We start from the raw sequence: 25,493 nt of genomic DNA on the forward strand, positions 1-25,493 counted from the left end.
CCGGGGGTGGGACCACAGGGTGACAGTGTGGCCCCTGGCGATGGGACCACAGGGTGACAGCGTGCCCCTGGAGAGAACCACAAGGTGACAGCGTGACTCCTGGGAGGGACCACAGGGTGACAGTGTGGCCCCTGGCGATGGGACCACAGGGTGACAGTGTGGTTCCGGAGGGGGGGGGACTACAGGGTGACAGCATGACTCCTGGCAGAGGACCACAGAATGACAGCGTGGCTCCTGGGGGTGTGCAGTTGCAGGGTGACAGTGGTGCTTTGGGCTTGGAGACTTCAGCCCTGGGCTCCAGGTGGAGTGTCCCATCTGCACGTCCTGGAGGCCACACCTGTGGCGTGACGGCTGCCAGCCTGCCAGCTGTGGATGGACGGACAGACAGCTGGTTTCCATCCAGCAGCTCACATCTGTGTTTGTCACAGTGAGACGGGGACGGAGCCCCAGTCGCGTGTGGGTGGTGACATCTCCGTCGTTCCGGAGGAAGTAGCCACAGGCCTCTGCACAGACCTGGGAAGTGCACGCATGGGGGCGGGGCGGGGGCAGAGCGAGCGAGCGGAGGGCGGAGTCCTGAGAAGCAGGGCCCGCCTCTGGCTGTCGCCGCGGGAGGCCCTGGGGCGCCTTTCCTCCTTCTGTTCTGCCCGCAGCCCCAGGGCCCAGGACACCCGCTGTGCGCTGGGCACCACTGTGCCTGCCCTCCGTGTCCCCGTGCTGTGGACTTGGGGCATCCTGACTGCTCCCGCCAGCCGGGTGTGAGGTGACACTCCCTGACTTCCAAGGCGGGTCATCGAGGGCCACTGTGCTGGGTCTGCACTCAGAGCCCGGGCACCTGGTGCCCGGGCTCTGAGGGTGATTTCAGCCGCCGTCAGCAGCCGCAGTCCTGCTTGAGGTCCCTGATACGGTGGACACAAGCCATCCACGTGTCAGTTGTTAAACTGTGGGCCGATTTGCTAAAGGGCATTTTTTAAAAAGAATGATCAAATTTTTCCCCAAATGATCCAATTTTACGGCAATTTTAATTAAAAAAATGTTTTAAATTTTTTACCACTTAAACTAATACTAAAGTTAACATAAGGGCAAGGGGATGCCGCTAAATAGCTAAAAGTAGCCAAAATAATTTCGAAGAGGCCCGAGGTGGGAGTGCCCCCCCTCCCCAGGCTGCAGGCTCCTTGGGGAGAAGTGAGGGCAGGGGGAGGGGTGCAGGGCGGGCAAGAGCTGTGGAAGGACTGAATGCATCTGGGGACTGGCTGTGAGCCACAAGGCCATGTGTGCGTGAGAAAATGGCACTGGGTCCCCCCCCCTCCCCGCAGGAGGATAGTGTTTCAGTTGTGTTACTGAGTAAAGGGAGAGGGCCGAGCTCTAATAATGCTGAGGCTAAAATACTGGAGGGTGTTGTCTGTAGCTCTGGGGCAGGGAGTTAACTTCAAGAGACGCAAAAAGTGCCACCTACAAAAGAAAGGGATGTGAAATGCGAATGTTAAACAAGTTAACTGTTTACCAAAAGACCCTGTAAAGGAAGTAAATGGCTAGCTACTCCTGGGAAAGACACCTGTGGCACACCTTGGTGACCAAAGCCCTTACTTACCTTACCTTAAGGAGCTTGGCGGGGGAGAGCGGCATTTCCGGGGGGGGGGGGGGGTGCCCTGCTGGTGCGCAGCAGGCTTGCGGAAGGAGGCCCCCTTGTCCAGCCGCGCCCAGCCCTGCGCCCCCCCCCCCCCCCCCCCCGCCGTCCCGCATTCCCCGCCCCATGTCCCCGCCTCTCCCCTATGTCCCGCCCCTGGCCCTGCCTCCCCGGGCGTCCACCCCGCCCCTTATCCCCGCGCCCCATGCCCCGCCCCCGAGGTGTGCCCCTTCTGCCATCACCCCTGCTTCCTGGGGAGGCTGTCCCGTTCTTTCTACCCCTACCCTTGCTTGCCATATGTGACCCGTGTTGCCATTTTTTGCTTTAAACTGGTACCTCTTATAAAGATTAGAAGGGAGAGAAGGTGCCCTTTATCTTGACCACTTTGTCTGTGGCTTTCTGTGCTCTGCCCGCTCTCTCGAAGCCTCGGTTTCTGTCTGGTACCACCTTCCTTCAGCCTGAGAGCTTCTGTGACATCCATCGTAACACGAGTCACTGGTGACGAATTCTCTCCGCTTTTGTTTGTGTGAGGAAAGCCTTTGTCTTCGCTCTTGAAAGACGTGGTTGTTGTAGCTGGGACTGCGGCTTGCCCGCGCTTCTCTGTTAGCACTTAAAGGACATCATCGCCTTGTCTTCTGTGTCCTGTTGTTTAGGACGGGCCTTAGCCATTGTCCCCGTCTTAATTTTCGGTATATAATGTGTCTTTTTTCCCTGACTGTGGCATTTTGTCTCCCCGGATGGTCTGCAGCAACTTGATTATGTTGTATTTGAGTTTGATTTCCCTTGTGTTTGAGCTTTTTCAGCGGGTTTATAATTCTAATCATATTTGGGAAAAGTTTGCTCACCACTTTCCTGTTTTTCTCCTTCCCTTCTCTTGGGTCTCTGACTCGGCTTTCCTGGGGTCGGCCTGTCTGTCACCACCCAGGGCCCCTCTGCCCCTTGAGCTCTTTTTCCTCCGACATTTTCCAGGCTCTTTGCTTCAGTTTGGGTCATTTCTGTTGCTGTGTGCTGTAGTCACGGGTCTCTTCCTTATTTATTTTCTTAGGTTTTAACCTGCTTTTAGGTCCACCCGGTGAGTTCTGTTTTCAGCCTGAGAAGCTTAATTTGTGGTTTTCACGTTTGCTTTTCCTCATATTTGTGCTTTCCTTGAAATCTTTGATTGCATGGACAGCCCCTGCTTCAGGGGTGTTTTCGGCTGACTTCTTTCCATCCAGGTCTGTCTCTGCAGGTTGTAGGTTGTATTTTTTTGCTTCTCTGCACACTAAGTTAATTTCTGGCGTGACGCCAGACGTTCCGACCATCGTGTGGTGTGTGTCTGCACCTTGCTTCCTGCCGCGAACACGGTGGAGGCTGCAGGGGGGGAGGGGTGTGAGCCCTCCCGAGGCACATAGCCTCTTCCCTTCTTCCATTTGGCTTCTTGGGGCCCGAACCCCTCTTCCGTCTGACCCCCGTGCTGGCTGGTCAGATGGCTACGTGCCCCCTTCCCTGCTGCTGCGGAGCTGGTGGGAGGGTGGGGGGGGCCTCGGCCGGGGAGCCGGCAGGTGAGCAGGGAGGCCCCCCTCGCTTCCCGGCGTGGCTCTGGTGCATTCTCGGGGCTCTGGGTGCACGGTGGCTCCCTTCCAGCCACACGTGCTGAGGTGACACGTGGGTGCCCGCCTAAGCCTTTTCTGGTTGTGAAACGAGGCAGGGAGGTGACCAGGAAGCCCCTCTGACGAGGGGTGTTCGAGACCCTTCCTCCTTCCTGTCGTAAAGCCTCTGGGGCAGGCCGCTGATGCTCAGCTTTCCTCCTGGTGGGGGGACCTGCCTGGGTCCCGGGGGCGTGTGGACTCCGGCCTGCTTCTCCGTTAGCACGAGACACAAACAGCCAGGAGACCCCACAGAGTTTGGGGTTGTGCCGCTGCGGCGTGCGGCCCTGGCCAAGCTCCCGGTGTCCCCCCACCTCCACGTCTCTGTCCCCGAGAGGCCTCTGGGTCCTGTGCATCTGTCGGGTGTCGGGGGGGGGGGGCCGCAGCTGACGACATGGCCCGACTCGACCTGCACACAGTGGGTTTGGGTGTCTGCCGCCCTTCCTTCCTCCCACCACTGCTTGGTGGCGTTTTTGGGGTGACGTACGACATGGTGTTCAAGCCAGTAGCCTGGGTCTGGCAGCAGCTTTTTGGGTGGCTTTTATCCCAGAGAAACCCCCTGTTTTCCTTCTAGAGAGCTGTTGTCAAGTGACGCCATGAAGGAGTACAACAGGGCTCGCGTCTACCTGGACGAGAACTTCAAATCCCAGGAGCATTTCACGGTACGTGTCTTCTGCTGCATGGATTCAGCCCGGGCCGTGGCCTGTGGGATGGTGATCGCAAGTGGGGGGCTCTTCACAGAGGCGAGGGATTAAGCCCATCCCTGGATCTGCTCCGCAGAGCTCGAGTGACGGAGGCCAGTCCCTCTGTGGGCCCAAGCAGCCCACCCCGGGGGGCCTGGCCTCTCCTGCGACAGTCCTTGGTCCGGGGGTCAGCGGACGCCCGGAAAGGGGGCCCCGCTGGGGTGCAGCGGCTGCGGGGGGCACAAGGTGCTGGGGAGGCTGGAGGCTTCTCGGAGGAGCAGACGTCAGATGGGTTTTGAGTCGCTGGTTGTTGGTTCGAGCGACTGAGGCATCTCACCCCCCATCCCTGGGGAGAGCTCAGGGCTGCGTCGTTAGCTTAGTTTCCTCCGGCTTCTGTTCCCGGCGTCCTTCACCTCACCGCTGTCGTGTTGCCAGGAGCCTGGTATGCAGCAGGCGCTCGGCCATTGCGTGCTGGTCGCATGGGGCGGTGGGTGCTGGTGTGCCGAGAGCAGGCGGGGCCGGGGAGCCGTGTCCTGCTCAGGGAGCGGCACTAGAGATGGCCCTGTGGTTAGAAAGGCATCTGTCCGTTTGCGGTCTCTGAATTCAGGGTGTCCGTGCCAGCTCGGTGGTACCTTCCGTGGCTGAGATGGTCACCGTCACGTGCCCATGGGACCCCCCGGGCCCCGCGCCTGCTGTCCTCAGGCACCCCTGCCCCCCTCCACACCCACACGTGGCCTCACCGCCACCTGTGTCAGCCACATCCCGGCGCAGGCACGCCACGCGCAGGCCGCCGCAGCCCCGTGCTCCCTCTGCCTTCCTGCCCTGGGCCGAGGGCCGCTGGCTCTCAGCCCGCCCTGGACAGAAGAACACTCTTCTCTTGACCCTCACGCTTCCCTGCGCTGGGACCCTGCTTCCTGCTTCTCCCATCAGGACTGGTTCAGATGGAGTCACGGCAGCTCTGATGGAAGCTGCATGGGTTTGGGGCGAGCGGAGGGGAGGGGACAGCAGTCGAACTCGCAGCCCTGGCAGCGGGAAGCACTCACAGCACACGCGGAAGGCACTGCCGGGACATCACCGTGGGGTACGGCGTCCAGGGGTCCGGTGTGCGCGTAAGTGGAGCCCCAGGATGCGAGGGAGCAGGAGACAGCAGGCACCTAACGAATTGGCTGAAACTTTTCAAAATTGGACGAAACGTGTGGGTGCGTAGAACCAGTTGTACGACGAGGAGCGCGCCAGGGGTCAAGGGGCCCGGTGCACAGACGAGGGCGTCAGCCCCTCAAGAGGACACGACCGCGTGGGCTGCGGGTCCAGCGTCGGGGCTTGCACACGTGCACGGCCGCTGGCAGCTGGGAGGACGGAGCCGTGGCAAGCACGGGCTTCGACACCGCCTCGCACCGACCGATGCTGCCCGCCAGCGTGACCCTGCTGCCCTTGGCGGGACGCCGATGGGAAGGGCAGCCGCGTGACAGATTGAGTGGCACGGGGCGTTTGGGGAGGGGGACCCACCCGCAGCCCCCCCCCCGAGGAGGCACAGAGGCTGGAGCCCACGCTCTCCCCGCCGGAGGACCTTGCTGTCCAGTTGGTGCATTGAAGTACTTCACGGTCGTGTCACATCCAGTCTGTTCTTTGGCGGATAGGTTTTCAGACTTAAAGCGTCTGGAGCCAGGGAGCACCCAACATCCGTGGCGTTTTAGTTGAGATGGGCAGTGCTTTCGTCTCTCGGTCATAAACACAGAAACGTCACGTTAGCCGGAGACGTGGCCGTGCTGCTTGGTGGGAGCCTCAGACCGGGCTGGAGAATGGCATCCGGCTGGGCGGGACTGGCCAGCACGGGGCCGCAGAAGGAGCCGCCGGCACACTGCCTCGGGTGCGGCTCAGGCCTGCGCCGCTGAGGCCTTGTCTGCAGGTGAGGTGTCGCAGGACCGGATGGGGTCGGGGGGAGGGGCCGGGAGGCCTGGCCTGCCTGCAGCGGCTGTGGGCGCCTGGCGGCCGGTCCTGGGGCGTCTGCACAGTGCTGTGGACCGGCTTTCCCTTGGGTGGGTGGGGGGGTGCACAGTGGGGAGGTGGGGGCTCCCCTCCTGCGGCCGCAGTCCTGGGTGAGGTGTGCTGATGGCCCCCGGATAACCAGACAGCCGTGTGTAGCGGGTGGGGAATGGACGGTGCAGCTCTAGACGTTGGAGCGCATCCCAGAGTTGGCACAGAGGTCCGAGTGTGTGTGATCCTGCCTCGTGACCGTGATGCTGATGGTTGGCGATAAAATCCTGTTTGACCCTGGGGCCCCTGGAGCACCTCTGTGCCCTTCCGTCGCCCCCCTCAGCGTGCCGTGGGTGGAACCATCGTTGCTGGGGCCTCCGGACGTCCTGGTCGAGGGGACCCTGCACCCCCAGGGTCCTGGGCAGGGCTGGGCTACACTGGCCAGCTGTGTGGCCACTCTCCCACCCCAGCCTGGTGGCCTCTGCCTGTCAGACGGAGGAAAATTTAATTTTTACAAGATTAATGGCATTGGAGCAGTATTTTTAGCTGAGTGTGGTTCAAATAATAGGCCATTAATTGAAAAAGGAAATTGAAATGAATTTATCTTGTACATAAATGCTGTCACAGGTATTAATAGGGATCAGAAAATAGTGGCCTGTTCCCAGAAAGAGGTTGAGCCTGAAGCTGCACCTGGTGTATGAACATGACCGTGGGGGTTTGCTCTGCACACAGAAGCGTGGGGGCTGTGGCCTGGAGTGGGGGTTGGGCCTGGGGGGTGGGCTCTGGGCCTGGGGTGGGTCTGAGCTTGGGGAGCTGCGGCCTGAGGGGGCCTCTGGGCCTGGGGGACTCAGCCTGGGGGGGGGGCAGGGGGCTCTGGGCCTGGGTGGGGGCTCCGCCTGGATGGCTCTGTGTGGGTGGCGGGGGGGGGGGGGGGGGGGGTCCTGCCGACTGCGTCGGGAGCCCACCAGTGCCCCTGGTCACCAGAAGATGGCGCCAAAGCAGCACTTGGTGTCAAGCTTTTGGTTCAGGAGATGCTCACAGGGCTTTTTCTAGACTCAAATCAGCAACAATTACGTGAAGTTTGGTTTGCACCTAAGAGTCGTGCTGGGGGGCCACTTACTGATGAGGAGGCTGGTGTCATCCCAGCCCCCAATGGCTGCCCCCGGTGTGGTGGCCCGGTCGCCGGCTGGGTCACCTGCTTCCTGCTTCCCTGGAAGGTGGAGGCCGGAGGGCGTCTTCTTCATAGGGCTGCCAGACCCTGTCCATTCGCGGGAACTCACGGGGACATCCCTGAGGGCAGACTGAGGACCCCGGCCCAGGGCGTGGGCACAGCAGCACAGCCACGCGTGAGCTGGAGGGGTGGGCCGGGAGTGGGCGGGCTGCGTCCGGTGCCCTCAGGTCCTTCCCCCTGTGGCAGCGTCCAGGAAGCGGCCCTGCTGCGTCTCCTTTCTGGCTGCCCACCTCCCTGAAGCCCCATCCCTGAGTGCCGCCCTGCCCTGGCCCAGCCCTGGAGTCGGCCCGCACGTCCCGGGAGGACCTGACCGAACGCCCCGCCGTCCTTCCTCTGGGGGAGGCCTTCTCCACGACAGAACGCCGGGCCCTTCAGTGTCCCGTCAGGCTTTCCGCTTTCCACATCCCAGTGAGCTTTTGTGTTTGCCCACGAAGAACCGAGACGTGCCAGTGCTGATCGCCAGCAGGTGTGAAGGCGTTCTCGTCCTGGTCCCGCCACGTGGACAGAGCACGCCAGGCTGTGGGACAGAAGGTAGATGCTGACGGTGCTGTGGCCACTGCACCGGGACCGGCCGGAGAGGAGGCTCAGGAGCGGTGGTGTCCCTTCCAGCAGGACTGGACCCCTGTGCACCGGCCTCCCTGCCCCTGCTCCCGTGTCCCCGCCCAGGCACCAGGTGGCGAGGTGCGAGTGACCCGGAGCTCGTGCGGGGCGCCTGACCCGTCGTAGCCGGGGACGCGGCAGCATCTGGGAGAGAAGCCGGCGGCCACCGCTCAGCGTGTCTGGCCAGGCCTCAGCGTCCACAGGATCCCTGGCGTGCCCGCGCCTCACAGCACGTTCACAGCATGGGCCTCATGTCCCCAGGTCATCCCTTCCTGTGGGCGGAGACTCTGTGGTGCCCGCCACGTGGGAGGAGGTGGCAGCCACCTTGCTGTGCGTCCTGCCCTCCGTGCGTTCCCCCTCCCCCGCTGTACGTGGCCCCCTTCCCCCCCTCCCCTCCTTCCCGGGGCCTCTCTGTTCCCCCTGGCCCTGGAGGACCGGTCCCTGTCACATGCACCTCTGCCCTTTGCCAGCACCCCTGTTCCCTGCCGAGGACATTGCCCACACACCCTCCACACGTCCCAGGATCCGTGTGGACAGGCGGGTATGTTCCGGGCTTATGACACATAAAGGTGGCTCAAGGGCCTTCTCAGTTACAGGCGTGGGCTCTGAGGTAGGTGGGGCGCTCCTCAGACTGCCGGCTTCCTGGGGCCCGGGCCCGCAGGTCCCCTTGCCCGCCACGTGGGAGGGACCTGACACCCTCGGAATGACAGCCAGCACCCCCCGCCGCCAGGGGCGCCTGGGTCCCGAGTGCCCTGAAACGCTTCCCACACGAAGCCTTCCAGGATCTGCCTCTTGGGAAACTCCCGGTGACGTCACAGGCGCCCCACGGTTGGTCACAGTTGACTTCACAGCAGCCCAGGGCGCGGCCACTCGTGCCTTGACACTGAGGAAGTGCCCGGTGTAGTTTTCCAGGGCTTCCCAGTGTCTATTGATTGGAGACCTGATACCACAGGAATTGTGTCTCATTTCGCCGGAGGAACATAGAAAACACATCACTTACCACCGGAAAAGCCTGAACGTCGATAGAGGGACGTGAAGGGAACGGCTTTCCTATACTCTGCCTTCAGAAATGGCTAAATGAGGAAGAGATTGCAAATTTATTTTGGTATAATTTCCTCGTCTCGTTTCACTGCAGGAACGGAGCGTCTGCCGTGCGTGTGCCAGGCAGGCCCCCCCGTTGTGTGAATTCAGGGCTTCTGGGCTGGGGGAGGCTCACAGAGGCACGGCCAGAGGCCACCCGTCCTCCCCTCACTGGGTGTCCTGTGAGGAGGAGGAGGAGGAGGAGGAGGAGGAGGAGGAGGACAGAGGGGGGTCACCTGGCTCCTGAGGCAGGATGCGCGGCGTCAGGGGCCATTCCGAGGAGGTGCAGGCCGAGGTCGCGTTCCCCGGGGAGCCCTTCCGTTTCTGGGACAGGTGCTTCTAGAACGTGAGGCTGCAGGTGAGCGCGCTGGCTCAGCGGCTTTTCCTTGGGCAGCGTCGGCTCGGTGGCGGGCACGGACCGGGCCGTCCTCTTGGCGGAGAAGCCGGGGGCGACGGGCACCAAGCCCAGCCCGCGAGGCCCCTGCCGGTCTGCACGCTGCAGGCCCCGCGGAGCCTCTGGGGCCCGGGAGCCACGCGTGGCCGGGCAGCGCCAGTGGTGCACGTGTTGCGATCTGCAGGGCAGGTGCGGGTGGGCCCGAGGATGCCGTCCCTGCTGGCACTGGGCCGACGCCTGCACAGCCGGCAGCTGAAAGAGGGAAGCCGTGTCTGGGCGGGAGCCGTGAGCTCCTGCCAGGGTCTTACAAGCCGTGAGAGCTCCCAGGCAGTGGCGGGCCGGAGCTGGGCAAGTGCCCTGGTGGCCTCCCGGCACGGAGAGCACGGAGAGTCCGTGGAGAGTGCTTTTGTGACCGCAGGGCTGCCTTAGCACACGGAGCCTCCGACTTCTCCTCGAAGCTCTGAGAGTGGGGTTTCTTCTGGGCAGAGGGGTCTGGAGCCAGAGACGTGTTGTGTCCTTTAGCGCCCGGAACGCGGCCTCACCCAGAGGCCCCGGGTGGGTCTGTGGGCTGGGGAGCGGGCTTCCCGGGCTCCGAGCCCTTAGTGGGGAGACCCAGATGCCCCCGTTCCCTGCGGTGCCCCGGCCGGCTCGGCCAGCCAGTTCAGTTCCCGGTAAGAGGTGCGCAGGTTGAGTTCCCTTCTGTGAGGCAAGAAGTGTGGTCCAAAGCAGCGGTTCACCGCCAAGAGCTCTAGGGACACCATGGCATCCTGGGAGCGTGGCTCCGTGCGTGTGCAGACCTCCGGAGAGGGCTGTCAGCTGCCCTTTGCGGGCTCCCCTCCGGTGAGCACCCCTCCTCCCTGGCCTGAAACCTTTGCTCGGCAAACCCATCCCATCCAGCAGGCTCTCCTTCCCGGGAACGTGCGGTGGCTGCCTTACGAGTCCTCCCTTGTGGTCAGACCATGCAGCCTGAGGGCAGGCCCTGGTGCCCAGGAGGGCCTAGGAGCGGTTGGCCCCCACCGGGCTGGGAGTGCCCATGCCGATGGCTCCCCGTCCCGGGACACCGGGACTGCTCGTCACCAACAGACCGGGCTCCCTCTTACTTTCCTCTCTGGTTGGGGGGCTCCTTCCCCACCCCCAACCCCACGTTGTCTTTGGCAGTGCTGAGAGGAGGGTCCCCACGGGGAAGCACGGGGCGGGAGGGCTCGGTGCTGGCCTTGGACCCACTTTTCTGGGAGGTTCTGGGCCTTCATCAGTGGGGGCCTGCCTCCCATTTGCCCCAGATCTGCTGGGGGGGCAAGGGGGGCTGCACCTGCTCCCCTCCCTTCCCACTGCTGCGGGCCCCTGCCTGCTCCCCCCTGGGCCCCGGCCCTGCTGGCGGGAAGGCGTGCACTGGAGGAGGTGCCCCTCCACCTCCCCCGTGCTCCCCCCACGATCGGCCCCCTCCTCCTGTGTCTGCTCTCCCGAGTAAGATTTTAGGGGAAATTTATGGAAAATTAATGGAGTTTACTGATGTTCTTTGATCTGAGGAAAGGGAAAGGAGGCAAATGCATTTGTGATGAGGGAACTAATCTGCTCCAGGAGAGGCCCCCCCTCCCGTGGCTGCGCCCCGCCTCCGCGCCCCGCCTGTGGGGCCAGACAGGCCTGATGGAGTGTGAGGAACAAGATTGGTTTTCCGAGGGCACCGGGCCCTCCGCGCTCAGCTAAATCACGCTGTCTGCTCTGCTGGCGGTAACGACCCGCTCCCCTCGGCGGCACCTGCAGCCCCGCGGGACGCGGTGATGTGCGGCTGGGCAGCGGCGGGGGCCCGAAGTGAAGGTGAAGCTGTCATATCGATCTTTTTAGCACTAAAATATGAGCCACTTTACTCCACTCCCCGCTGCTGTGATGTGAAAAATAATAACTCGGATCCAAATTAAAAATATTGATCTCTGGAAGGTGCTGAAAGTAAATAAACACCCCCCGAAGTTTTCGGGTCAGCCGAGAAACGGCCTCGGCAATAAATGTGTCGGCACGTCAGGGTCCAGGGTTCTTGATCTGTTTTTTCTTTGAATTGATTTTTCATTATTTACTTCCTAAAAGTGTTGAAATTTGGTCTTCCACTGTTAAATCCCAGTGTTTGGGCAAATTATTTCTTTGGGGCTTATGAGGTGCTTCTGATCCACTCACTCATTGATTGATTGATTTTTGACTCAATAAGCTTGCAGTCCCTGCCTTATTTAGGGCTTCTATCATAATTTTTTATACATTTGCGCTTGACTTTTTTATTTGCCTCTGACGGATGAGGTGGCATGGGGCTGTCGAGCAGGGTAGCACGGGTGCCGCGAGGCTGGTTTTACCCGGCTCTGTGCATTCTGAGGGGACGCTGGGTATGTCCTGGCACAGCAGATCCCCCGTCACCTCCGGAAACCCCTGTACCCAACAGGGCCCTGGCCTGTGGGTGCCCCAGCGGCCCGCGGCCGAGTGAGGTGCGGCGGGCAGGCGGGCGTCTCGGATGCTGCGGTTCTTGGTGGGCGTGGGGGGACCGTGTGCTTCTCGAGAAAAGGCTTTCAGGAGCCCCCAGGGCTCTGGCCGAGTCCCCAGGGCCACACAGCGTGGATCCGCGTGGCCCAGCAGGAGAATGGGAGAGGGAAGGACAGGGGAGATGGCAGGATGGCCATTCCCGTGCAGCTGTTTGCGGGGACAAAAACTTTGCTGGGAAGACTGAGGACTTGAAACCTGGCCCGTGATCGATAGCACGTCTTGCCGCCCCCAGAGCCAGGGTTCCCTGCAACCATTTCCCACTCTCCAGCGTCTGGAACGAGAAGCTGCTGGCCCTGGGGGCCCCCGGGCTGGACCCGGCAGCAGGGCCGCGGGAAGAAGGGGCCCTGGCCCCGGGACTCGGGATTCTGGCCCTCGCCGCCCCGGTCGGCCCTTTGCACCCCCCACCACGTCCTCCTCCGGGAGGACCTGCTTGGCGGCCTGCTCGTGGGCCAAGCAACGCCACGGCCGGATGTTCTTTGCGCGAGCCGTCTCTCTTGCTGATGCTGCGTGTTGGTAGCAGGAGGCGTGGGGGGCCCGTGCCGGCGCCGGTCGATGCGCTCGACAAGGGCGTCGCACAGCACCTGCGCGTAACCCGCGTTCGCCACTGGACGGAGGGGAGGCAGGGGCACACGGAGGCTCTTCTGCGTCTGCTCGGACTGGAACCCAGAGCACAGAGACTGCTTCCGTGCCTCACGCGGGGGCCTGGGGTTCCGACCGACTGAAGCCAGAACAGGTTCGGGAGCCCCACGGACGTTTCTGAGGGTGGCTGGTGCGCCGGCCGGAGAGAGGGACGGTCGCCAGCGGGGAGGGTGGGGTCGTGGCCGAAGGAGCAAGGCTGGAGCCAGGTGGTCGGGGAAGGGCTGACCGCACTGTGTGATGGCGGGGGGGGGGGAGGGGGGGGCGCCTTGGGAGCATCGCTCTGATCCGAGGTTTAGGGTGGGAGGCAGGAGGAGCCCCATCATACTGAACACGTGACCAGCTCCCCTGGGCCCCAGATGGCCACTCCCCAGCAGAGGGCTTGTCTCTGAGCGCCAGACATCTGTGAGCGTCCAGGCACGCAGTCCTGTTTTCTGACCGTAATCCCGTCTCTGGCATTTCCCTTTGTTCTGGGCACCACGTCTGCCTCTGGAAGCCATGTTTCAGACGAGACACATATTCCAGAAGGATGGCGTGCCCTACGAGTGCACGCGGACGCTTACTGCGCCGAGTGCCAGAGTGCCGCCTCTCCGTCCCCTCCCCCCGGACCGGAGAGGGTGATGCAAGGCGGCGCACGGGCTCCCCTGCGGACAGGCCGGGCCAGGGTCCTGTCTGTGCCCCAGTCGATGCAGAGACAGCGAGTTGAGGCCGAAAGTTGGCCTCCTTCCCAAGAACCGGGATCTTCCGGCCTCGGCACCCGACTCCGTCGGGCTTCGCAGTGTGAAGGTGACCTGAAGCCTTTCCGTCCGTCCCTCTGCAGGAGCGCGTCTGCGGGAGCGCGGGTGGGGTGCTCCGCGGGCGGGGCCGGTGCTGGTGGGTGGTCGCCCCTGACCTCGGGCCCGGGAGTCCACGCCGCAGGCTCACGGGCACAGGGAGGGTCTGCCGGGCAGCCCGGTCATCACAGTCTACACACCAAGTACACACAATTCTAAGCCGAGAGCTGCCTCGGAAGAGTCCAGAGCCAGAGAGGCAAAGAACGGTGTGGCCGCAGCTCTGGGGGCCGGCCGTGGGTGTCCAGCCGTGGAGCGTGTGCAGAGGTCCTGTGCCTCCGTGAGGAAGGCAGGGCGCTGGTCGGCGGCATGGCTGACAAGCCCACGTGGCGTGCGTCCGCAGCACGGATTCAGAAAGCTGAGTTTTGCAGGATGGCCGTGCTCAGACTCGGCCGGAATCTGAGCCTCAGCAGTGAGCGGAGCACCGAGCTCGGTCACCCGCACACCCTGGTCTGGCCCCTGCACCTCGGCAGGCGTGGCAGACACAGGACGGGGCTCGTCCTCTGCTGAGAGAGAACCCCCGGTGCGGGCGTGAGGCTGGAGCCAGAGCGCTGAGAAGTGGGCTCGCCCGGTCTCCTCTGTGCCCGGGGGAGCCGGTCGGACCCTCGCTCCAGCGGACCAGCCTGTCCTCAGCCCGGTTGCGCGGCGGGAACGGGGGAGAGAAGTCCAACACCCCCTCCCGCGGCCGGCTGGGGCCCGGTGCCGATTGTGCCGGCAGAGGGCTGGCTCCACGCGGCACAGCACGCGGGTGTGACGCCTGACGGCTGCACGCGACACCCGCCCGCTCCTTGTCCTCGAGCTCACAGACTCCAGGGAGCACGCGCGTGCACACGACACCCGGCCGTGACCCATAGCTGCCACGCGTGACTGTGTGCACTCGAGGGGCCGTCGGGGCCTCTGCCCACGTGGAGCACACAGGCTCGAGGGCACACATACGCGGATGTGCAGTTACCAGGTGTGGAGAGCGCCCCAGGGGCCTCGTGGGAACAGGAGTCACGAGCGGGCCGCTCCGAGGAGAACCTGGAAAGTGAGCGGGAGTGGCCATGGAAGGAAGCAGGGAACGCGTTCCAGGCTGGGCCCTTGGGTGCACAGAGGCCGCACGAGACGCGGATCTGTGCTTCCTGGGCCCCTTCGGGGGTGGCCTGCTGCCAGCGGGGGAGCACGTGATCCCGCACAGCGCCCCACGGCCCCACCTGCCCGGGCAGCCCGCACTGGGGCTCCGGCGAGGTGCGGGTATGAAGACCCAGCCGTGAGGCCCCACAGGGCGGCCCTGAGGGAGGCCGGGGAGGGCCATGTTCTCGCCAAAGGCATGGGAGCCGCAGCGGCCCCCTCTTCCCAGGGCTGCGCTGGAGAGCAGATGACAGACGGGAGCGCTGTCCCCAAGCCCTGGCATACCGGAAGCTCCCATCCGCGATCCCCGCGGGCCAGTCTGTGAGCAGGGAAAAGTGAGTGTATCTGATAACGTCAGATCTGAAAAAAGATCTTGTCCCCAGCACCCTTTGTCAAGAAGTGCCGTCGGGAGATACCGTACCCCACAAAGTGGGCGCGTGATCCAGGAAACAGGGAGCAGGGGTTCGAACGTAGCAGCGCCCGGAGGGTGCGTACCGGAGAGTTCACGCGTGCATCTGGGTCACCTCCGCCATGACCGAAAGTCCGCGGAGGGCTTTGCCCTGTTTCTTGGACACGATGCCCTCTCCGTCCTGCTCTGGAAACACCAGCGTGTGCTCCTGTGTGTGAGGCCCGAGCCCCAGCTCCCAGGGAGTCCTCAGGTCAGGGGTGAAGGCAGAGCTCGGGAGGAGGACCACGTGCCAGGCATGTGAGCAGTTGTGAAGCTGGTTCCGTTTCTGAGAGGACTCTCCCAGGAGGTGTCAGCGATAGGCTGTCTGATGTGCTGAGACGTACCGAGATGAGAGGAGCGGGTGTGGGGGAATTACGGTGACACGTGCGAGGGACTCGGATGACACAAAGAGAACCCAGTTGTGAACCGCAGGAGAAACAAACAGCTGTCGGAGAGGGGAAAGGCCGCCGTAATGCTCTCCCGTTACGAAGAACGTTTCTACGGTTGTGGTGACATAAATACTGATTATCAGTTCAAGTAAAAATGTTGTTGTACCCAGAGGGTAGGGGATCAGAAGTGCACGTGCGTGACATGTGAGTGCACAGGAAACCAGGGCAAGGGATTAAGTTTTCATCTTCCAGAGTGGAAAAGTCAATAATGTTGAAAACTAGAAAGTCAAGAAGTAGCAATACAAGTTTTAGTGAGATGGAGGTAAATACCAAAAGAAAACAAGTAAAAGAAAGTAATTTTCTCTTAGGAAGAGAAAACCGAAATGATCAGGGCGCTGCTGTTTTTCATAACAAACCTTGCAAAACTGATTTTTTTTTAACCAAAGAAAAGAAAAAAATTTTTTAATTTTTTTGTGGAAGAAACAACTTAGAGGGCAGAGATTCCTTCTCTTCACGGTGACCCCAAAGAAGGACTTGCATGGGGAGGGGAGCTGAAGACAGGGAGGAGGCATGTGGACCTGTGCTTTGGTGCCCTGAGCGGCTGTATACGGCGGGCGGAGGGTTTCGGTCATCTGAGCCGAGGCCGTCACAAAGATTGGCTGAACCCTGGCGACCTTTGGAGTATCAGGCAAAGGAGTTGAAGATTAGATGGTCGATGGGAAACCAGTGCAGTTTGGGGGAAGGAGGTGAGGTTATCGGGGCTACGGAAAGACAGAGAAGGGTAGGTAGATTGTTCCACAGTTAAAAGATCTATCAGATCTGCCTTTGAAGCTCTTGTTGAAGCCAAGTGGTCTCTGTCTAAGCTCGAACCGTCCGGGGGCGTGCCCTAGTGAACACCAGAGAGAAGTGGGACCGAACCCGGCAGGTGGAAGACAGTGCAGATCTGGGTATCTCAGCTTTGTGAGGAAGCCAGACACAACAGGCCAGGCCTAGAGCAAAGCCTGCATTGCCCCCTACATAGGCCTTTTCACTCCGGCCAGATCACAATGTGCTCCCAAATGCGTGTCTGCCCCTTTGTGCTCTATTTCTGAAAACACAGTCCAGAGCTGAGTAGAAATGGTGTGAGACTGAAGGTCAGCTTTACTGAATTAACTGCACTGAAACTAATGAGGACGGTATCTCCTTCAGGAGAAGAAGAATATGGGATGAAGTGCTTCCACCAGTAGTCAGAAGGGATTGACCAACGTAAAAGTATTTTGTTTACGTTTTAAGAATCTAGTCGTGTAGTTACGGCTTTATATAAGCTGTCAACTCACAAACAATTCAGTTGGAATTTGAAATTTAAATAACTTTACCATGTATGATAGCATCAAAATACAAAATATTTAGGAATAAACTTGGCCAAAGATACACAAGACCTGTGTACTGAACACTGCAACACATCTCTGAGAGAAGTTAAAGAAAATCTAAATAAGCGGAGAGATGTACTATGTTCATGGATTGGAAGGCGGTACTATTTAGGTAGCATTTCTCCTCACATTGATGTTAAGAGTCAGTGTGGTACCTGTCAAAATCTGAACAGACCGTTTTTTGGTGGAAACCGGTTCTAAAATTTACGTGGACATATAAAGGATTTAGATTAGCCACAACGAGGACTTAACGCTATCTGATTAGGACTTATTATAAATCTGCAGTCATCGAGACAGAGTAGCATTGGCGTGAAACCAGATGAACACATCATGGACCGGAGTAGAGAACTTAGGAATAGACCCTCCACTGGACTTGACAGGGGGTCGGGCGACTCACGGGGGTGGGGTGGGGTGGGGTCATCTTTTCACAGATGGCACCGTCACATTTAGATGGCCGTGTGCAAAAAGTCAGCCTTTATTTCAGAGCTTAACTCTGAACAGATCACAGACGTAGTTAGTATCAGAGCTGAAACTATGAACTCCTGCAAGAACACGTAAGAGAAAATCTTAGTGACCTCAGCTTTGATAAAGATTCCTTAAATGTGACACAAAAAGCACAAACTATTATGAATGAAAGTTAATCTATTGCAGTTCATCAAAATGGAAAACACACGCCCTTCGAAAGATACAAGAATAGGCAGTTCACAGCCAGAGAGGAAATATTTGCAAATTATATCCGACAAAGGAATTTCATCGAGAGTACTGTATCTTATAAAGAGCTCTTACAGCTTAGTGCTAACCAGACAACGGAATTTTTGAATGCTCTGAAGAGACACTTCACCAAATAAGCTCTGTAAACGGCAAATAATCACATGAAAATCACTTAACACCAGCCGTTTCCAGAGCAAGAGGCTGAACGCCATGTTCGTCAGAGATCACAGACTTTCTGCTGTTGGATGGAACGACAACACACAGTGCTGGTGAGGGCGCGGAGGAACTGGGCCCTCCGGTGTGGCTGAGGTGGAGATGTGGACCCGCACAACCACGTGGGAGAACACTGGCAGTTTCTTGGGAAGTGAAAACCCACTGACCGTGATCGGATCCCGGCCGCTCCGATCCCAGGAGTCTTCCTGAGAGAGTGGAGGAGCCTGTCCGGCAAGGACGGTACCTACGCGTTCAGGGCGTCCCGACCGTGAGCACCCAGGCGATGGGCAAGCTGGAGTCCTGCTCCACCGTCGAGGGAACGGGCCGCGTGTCGCGGGTTTCCCGCAGGATTCCATTGCATAGGATGTTCTCGAAAATGCACGCTAATCTGTGATGGCAGAAGGCAAATCAGGGGTTTCCTGGGACGGGGACCCCGGGAGCAGTGGCCGCGCTGGCATTCCTGACTCTCGTGACGGCTGCATGGGTGTGTGCGTGCCTCCGGCCCCCTCCGCGTGCACACGGCCCGCGCGGATTCCTGAGTGCTAGGCGTCCATCGGTAACTGCTGTAACTAGTCGTGTGGTGAATGGCTGAGCAGTCAGACCTCGAAGCGTTTAACTGAGAAGGGAAACGCGTCCGTCACCAGCCGACTTCGTGTACCAGGTACGCAGATCGCCGTGCGTCTTACGGGTCAGGACACGTGTCGGTCCACAAGAAGGAACAGCACAGTGTGACTTACTGTCACCGTCACACACACGCTGAACAGATACCGTCGATGTGAAGTTAACAGAGCGTTCTTCAGACCAAATGAAGCTGTGCTGGTTTTGAACCTAAGAGTAACTTTAGTCTACGCTGTGTCTGTGCTCTGGGCGGAAGGGGTGCCGTCTTGTGGCTCGTAGTTGTCCGGTCGATTTGCAGATGTGTTATGTGCCTGAAATGGGGCCATTTCTATGATTATGAGCCGTTGCATTTTTTCGTATGTTGTGTCCCATCTCGAGTTCAGATCCGCAGGTTCCAGATTCTCCGTGGAGCTTCTTCCTTTGTTCCACCCACGCCTCCTCAGTGGCAGTCACCTCGTTCAGTGTCTGGCCTCCCTCCTGACCGTGAGCTTTTTTTGGGGCCTGGAGGTGTGCCGTCTGCCGCAAGTGTCCCTCGAGGCCCAGCACACACAGTGTGCATCTCTGCGCCCCTGTCCGGGTGGCTGGTCCCAGCCGTGGCCCTGCCCCGTGTGTCCGGGAGCCGTGCCTCCCGGGCGACGGCCGGGCTTTGCTGGTACCGAAAACAATCTCCTTCGGGAGCGTGACACGGAGGGCGCTGGCCGGCAGACCCGGGGGCGCGCACAGCAGGTGTCAGTGAGAGCACGCCCCACATCGGGCGGTCTGGACCCGGGGCTGGGCCGGGTGCTCGGGGGGCACCGGTGGGCCCACTCTGAACAGAGGGAGGTCGCACGTGGGCCTGTGTGAGCGCCGGGACCTGCTCCTCAGCCCGTCTGCTCGCGCTGCGGCCCGCGGTGGCTCCATCTCGGCGAGGAGCGGGTCTGCCGGGGGGCAGGGTGTGAGGAGGGACAGCCACCCCACGCGGCAGCCACGTGGCCTAAAGAGGGGCCCCCTCTCCCCCCGCAGGCTGCTCACACAGCTGCCGTGGCCTCGCCTGTCCTCGCCGTCCACGGGGGTCACGGAGGCACCGCACGCGATTCCCCGGCCCTCTTCCCAGAGCCCCGGCTGGGCCAGTTCTGAGCGTGGCAGCCGATACGTCTTGCTTCCCTCCCGCCCCCACGGGGACTCCCCTGGGTCCCCTGCCCGTCCGAGCGGCCCCTTCCTCCGTGCGAGTCGGGCTCTCCCTGGTAGGAATCCGGAACGGGCGCCTCGCGGCCGGCCGATCCATCAGGCGCAGACAGGCGTGATCGAGGGCCGTGTCACTCGCAGCCCAGGAAACAAATACGCCGCTCGAAACGTATTGGTGAACAAACTGAAAAATTGTAAAGCTCTTAAGGACTTTCCTGCTTGTTAGCATTTTTTGACAGAAAATCAGTGAAGCAGTGAACATAAAAAAAATAGTCACGGTTGATTCACAGTCTGGCTTGTTGTTCTGCTCATTTGGCCTCGAGCGACATTTCACTCTGGGAGTCCTCCGCTGCGGGGCACTTCTGCGCGGTCCCCGGCCCTGGCCTCCCTGGACGTCTGTGTTCAGCACCCCAAAGGGGACAAAAGGAACACCGGTGCAGAGGTTTTCCCAGAAGCCCAGACGGCACTGCCGAGAGCCGATGATGCCCAGGTCACAGGTGGACCGAGAGTCCAGGGGGCGGGTCATGAGGGTCGCGCCCCGGGGGTCACACCCCGGCGGAGTCGCAGGACCCAGGGAGGAGAGAGGGGCTCGACTGCGCCTGTGCTCCGGGCTTTCCCAGGGGATGTTGCGGATTCGTTCTGCACAGGCAGGTGGACATCCTGACCAGCCTTCTGGGCTGACGGTCCCTGCGCTTCCCGTGACCGGTCAGGGCGGCAGAGCGCCCGGCAGAGTGGGGTGGCCGGGCTCCACTCACAGCCCCGTCCCGAGGGGAGCGAGGAGCGTGTTTTCCCGAGAGAGGGCGCGGCCTCCCTGTGCCAGGCTGCCCGCGCACGGTGGCATTCGGCCCGCCGAGGGCCATCAGCCTGGGTCGTGGCGGTTGTGGCCCGTGGTGGCCTTGTGGGCCGGTCTCTGGTGGCCTGTCGGTGAATCCCCCGGCCCACGTGTGCGGACAGACGTTGTGGGGCGGGCTTATCGTCGGCAGGGCGTGTGCTCGGCAGGCCTGCTACGTGGATCTGTGTCTGTTAGACTTGCTCCCACACTGCAGTCCACGCCGCCTCCCGTCTGCTGTGTTAGACACACGTGTCGGCTTGAAGGAGGGGCCAGTGCTGGCGCCCGCGTGGGTCCCACATCCTTCTGCTGTGGGGGAGGGGGGGGCGGCTGTCAGGCTGGCGCCCCCATCGGGCCCCTCGCGGCCCAGGTGCTGAGTCTCTGCCTGCGGCCGCCCCAGGTGGTGGCGGCCGGTGGGGCCGGGCCACGCGGGCTCCAGCGAATCCCCGGGACGGGCCCCTTGTGCACCAGGCGCCTCGGACAAGAGGAAATGAAAAGCCGGCTTTAGACACCGCGTGGTGTTCCTTGTGGGTTTTCCAGTGTTTTCAAAACAGGCTGACGAGGCAGCACCTGTTTCCCGTCAGCTGGGATGCGTCCTCCCAGACTGCGCATCCTGAGACCGCACGCGCCTCTCGATTTCGGGCAAACTGCCCCCTTAGTAGGTGCGTGAAACTACCCTGACAGTCGGCTCTTCCCCCGCTTTCCCCTCTAGCTCGTGTCTGCTACCTTTCAGGAGAGGACCTGATCCTTAATTGTCACAAAGAAACGTAGCGTTCAGATCTGGGGTCTCCTGCCTGGAAGGGAAGAGTCCTAACCATGCCGTTCCCTTACGTTTGCCGTAAAATCAGGTCATTGCACGCCTGGTTGTTAGTCACCGTTCCTGTCCACGTTGTGATCGCTTGTCAGCGCCTCGTGAGGCCCTGTCTGGTTCCTCATCCGTGGACACGGGAAATGGTTCAGACTCAGGGCTGTCGGTGTGTCCGGTGCCCAGAGTGCGGCCTGCACGCTGCTCGCACGTGCACGCGGCTCACACGGGAGGCAGGTGGCGGCTGAGGCCTCGTCGGTGTGCACGGGGCCCGGTGCAGCCCTGCCGGCCACAGACCACGCTCCTCCGCGGAACACGTGGCGTCCGGACCCACGCGCCGCACCCAGAACCCGTCACATCACCGAGAACAGGGGAGCGAAAGGTGGTCGGCCGGCGGCCCCGGTGCCTCGGGCGTCTCTGCGGCCGCTCCGGGTCACCTTCTGGAGGGGAGCGGGTCTGCGACCGTCCGGGGAGACCCCGAGGGATCGGCCGCGCGGCGCGTCCACATCCGTCACATGGAAATTGTTACGCTTTGCTCTTCGTCCTGAAATTAATGTTGGGTTGTCAATTTTTATTGCCCATCTGACGGATGAGGCCCCGCGCTTGCCGCCGCCCCTCGGAGCAGCCCGGTGAGCGCCGTGCCGCGGGTCGTGTGCGGAGCTCAGGCGGAGCCCCGGTCCCGCAGCCTGGCGGCCGAGGGGGGGCCGCCCCGGCTCACTTTCTGTGTCCGCTCGCCCACCCCACCCCGCCGCTGACCGCACGCGCCAGAGGCCGCTTTCCCAGCGGGGGCCGGGCCCACCGAGGTCTTGTCGGGGGCTGCCGCGGCTCTCTGTAGGTCCTCGTGAGGCCCGCTAATGTAATGACGTGGCCGCTGTCCTCTCGGGCTCCGGACGGCGGACGCTTGCACGGAGCCGCAGCCCCTCTCGGGGTAGAGCTGCGCTGTTTAATTTAATAAATGATTTAATAAATGGCGGCTGTATCCAACCGCCGTAATTATTTAAAGGGCTTTCGAAAGAGAGAGAACAAATCAAATCAGACCATAACTGCTGTATCTCATTCCCGAGCTAAGTGTGTTTTTAGAAATGTGGGCCTTGTTTTGAGTCTCCTCCCAGTTTTCATCTGTTATCACAATAATTGAGTTTGTAGCCAGAATTAAATTTATCAAATTGCGTTATCCTCTTTAGAAATTGGATAGGTACCCTGGCGGGGCGAGGCAGAAGTTAATCCGCTTTGCTAAAGCCTCCAGTGGCACCACGCAGCAGGATTGAGGAGGCTCAAAGATCTTCCTGTCACCCTGGACACGATGTAATTTCTCCTCAATCCCTTGTGCAAATAATGACATTTGAATCGAGCATTAACAGGCTTAATTACTTTAAAATTGTCATTTTAATTTACACTGATATAGTATTGATCATACAAGCAGAGATTAAGCTGTTCAGCGGAGCGGATGATGGGGAATTAAACATTAAAGGGTCCTCGAGGGGCCGCGTGCCGCCCGGCGAGGGCCGGAAGAGGGATGGTATTTCTCGGTAATGAACTGGCGGCATGCGGGGACATGAATCTTGGGCTCTTGGAAAAGGGGAAATAATGGGGTTTGGGAAGCGTTTGCAGGTTATTCATTCGCTGCCATGCACCAATTCTCCAGTGATTCATCCGCCTCACCAACATTTATTTATCCAGCAAATTCCGAGCTTTGACCTTTTTGCTAAGTACATTGAACATAAGTTTGAGTGCAGATTTTTCAGGTGTAACTTTTGTAAGTATTTGTTATTTTTCCTTATTTCTAGGCAACATCAGATGAAATTACTCGGTTTCTCTAACGTACCGGCGTCGGTGGGGGCCAGCCGTGTGTGGGGAGCGGTGGGGGGGGTGGCAGGGCTGCTGGGCGCCCGCGGCCACACCCCCCCCTTCACTCTTGCAAATCCCAGGTTGACGTTTTGCCAGGCCCTTCTTTAGACAGAATGACAGGGGAACCTCACATTTTCGTCCCTCTCGAGGTGGCCTTCAGGTTCTCCGCGATCACCATGCGAAGCGGCATCCCGCCCACAGCGTGTGCATGCGCCACCTTCTCGGGAAGCACGTCTGACGCGCTCCTGGCTCACATCAGAGCGCGTCGGATCTCTCAGCCTCAAACCGTTTTACTCTGTAGAACTTACGTAATAAAAACTCAGGTGATTGATTTCATAGCTCGACAGGGAATGATGAAATTCCTGAATCACTGTCCATAATGGCTTTATTTTAAATGGCGGCTGGAGATTTAATTAAAACACGATCAGGGAAATGAAAAAAGAGTCCTACCTGTCCCCAAGTGAAACGTGGGTTTGCACAGGGAGCTTAGACGGGTTTGCCCGTCATTTCTCTTTGATGTGACTTCAAAGCTTGTTGCCCGTTGTCCTTACTCCTTGAATAGCCCAGTGGTCCTCAGTGCTCACGACTTCCGTTCGGCTGGTTTCTGTTCTCCTTTAAAACCAGCTGTGCTCTCACACACCTGCACCAAGCCTCACTTGCACCGGGCACCTGCCCTTTGTCAAGGTTTTCTACGAACCTGACCGTGAGCCCCACCGCGACAGCCAGCGGCCGCGAGGTACGGGACGGCCCGGGGCTGGTGCGCGGTCCTGGGTGGCGGGCAGCTGGCGAGCACGGGAGTGGGCGCCCCGCTGCCCGAGGTGGACACGAGGGAAAACATGACTGCATGTTTTTCTTAACCTTGCAGTTTTAGACCTGCCAGCACATCCTCACAGACGATGAGAGGGAGCCTCAGTGACGTCTGTTTTATAAACTGGGAATAGCAGTGCCCAAGGAGGACGCTTCCTGGGGTCAGACGGCCGTGCTCTGTCTGGCTCGGCCTTTGCCGTAGAAGCAGGGAGAGAACGACGGCCGGCTGCTCTCGGTGTCGTTGCCGTGACGGTGACCGGGGAGCGTGTGAGGCCCGGCCCGTGTGGCTGGCGCCCGGGTCTGCCACAGAGTGAGTGTGGGCCTCAGGGCGCTTGGGAGACCAGCATCACGGGGAAGGCAGGTTTCGTTGCTCGAGTCGTTGGCCTTGACTTCCAGGACAGCTTTGTGCTGGCACCTCTCCCCACTCTACGTGGGCATGTGGTGCACGGTGGCGTTTTGGCATGTTGTGTGGACCACGCTCCTCGTCGGGCACGGTTCCTGGTATGACCTGCTGCATTTACAGACCGCATGTCAGGCTCATGTGGCTGGTCTCCATGTGGGAGGGACTGCCCTCCGTGTCCCCGAGCACCGTGGCCCCTTCCTGTCTGCACAGCCCTGGAACTTGTGGCATCGTGCCCCTGTTGCTGTCCCGGCGATGCCCGGTCATCCCTCTGGCCTCTCCGGCCCTGACCCTGAGCCCCGCTGAGTGTCTGGACCCCCGTCCACAAAGCCCCAGGCTCCTGAGCCCCTTCCCTCTTCCTCCCCGATTGTCTTCTGCCCGCCCTGGGCCTCGGGGCCTCCGTGTCCCCTGGTGGCACCACCCCCGTGCGTCAGACCCTCTCACCACGTTGAGAGAGGGGGCATGCGGGCCCCCCCCCCACCCCGGCTGACTGTCGTTCCCACCGGTACATTCTTGGGCAGGTGGATGCCGTGAGTCCCTGGTCACCAAAGAGGGAGGCGCAGCGGGGGGCGGGGGGGTGGCTCCCAGGTCACCTGTGCCTCACAGGTGCCTCACGCTGGCGGTTGTGAATGACCTCACCTCAGACTGGCTTTCTAGAGGGTTCCGGCAGATGCTCCCTGCCCCCGCCTGTCAGGTTTTCCCTTTGTGCAGATTCTCCCGACAGCAGACTCGTGCCAGCACGTCCGTCTTTTTAGGGGGGAGCCTCCCGGCAGGGCCCACCTGCCCTCAGGCTCACGGTCCTTTTCCTTTTTAAGGAAAACAATAGGTATTTGTGTGGTTGGGCAGCAGCACCAGACGGAGGAGGTGCGCACGGGCCGGCGGTGGGGGTCACTCCTCCGTGGGCGTTGCTAGCAAGCCTCACTGACATCAAGGCCGTGAGTGGCGGATAGCTCTTCCCGTCAGGGCGGCCGTGATTTGGCCTCAAAAGGGCCTTTCAGATTGTGGGGAGCGTCAGCGGCCGGCCGGCCCGCCCGTGATGTGAAACGTGGGTTGCGCCGGAGCTGGTCCTTCACCCCTCTTCCTGGGGGGACCCCGGGGGCACGGGGGGCCGGTGCCCAGTGGCCTCTCCCTGAACGAGGGGGCGCCGTCAGACTCACCCGGGGGGATTTAGAAGGTGTGAGCAGTGAGGCCCCTGCCTCTGTGCTGTGGAAGCAGAAAGCCCCCCCCCCCCCCGCCTTGGCCGGCGTGCCCCTCCCTGCCATGCCCTGCATCCTGGGGTCAGCCAGGCCACATTTGAGGCCGTCCTGTCCTCCTGCAGCGGGCTGAGGGCACTGGGGGCAAGAGGAAATAGCTAATGATAGCACCCAATAGGAACGATAGTTGGCCTTGAACGGTCACAGCACCGTCACAGCGTGCGTGTTACATGAACCACCCGCGAGGGCTCCTGGCAACCCTGGAGGGCAGGTGCCGGGGTTGTCTTCCCGTGTCGGGTACACAGCCGCCCGCTGACTGACGGAGGCCCCCAAACCCGGGAGAGGAACTTGC

At 60.8% G+C, this 25,493-nt stretch overlaps 1 protein-coding gene across 4 annotated transcripts in view; it reads left to right on the top strand.

Moving 5' to 3' along the window:
* INPP5A (inositol polyphosphate-5-phosphatase A) overlaps positions 1–25,493 on the top strand; it is a 178,099-nt gene that overhangs the window by 67,003 nt on the left and 85,603 nt on the right. For 3 of the 4 annotated variants that reach the window (XM_045439323.1, XM_045439320.1, XM_045439321.1), the window contains exon 4: positions 3,824–3,911. The exons of the other annotated variant lie outside the window; for it this stretch is intronic. In XM_045439323.1, the coding sequence (XP_045295279.1) occupies positions 3,824–3,911 (88 nt within the window). The remainder of the gene's footprint in view (positions 1–3,823; positions 3,912–25,493) is intronic. 4 annotated transcript variants of the gene reach the window in all.

This window comes from Leopardus geoffroyi, chromosome D2 (genome assembly GCF_018350155.1).
Source record: "Leopardus geoffroyi isolate Oge1 chromosome D2, O.geoffroyi_Oge1_pat1.0, whole genome shotgun sequence".
Taxonomy (NCBI): Eukaryota; Metazoa; Chordata; class Mammalia; order Carnivora; family Felidae; genus Leopardus; species Leopardus geoffroyi.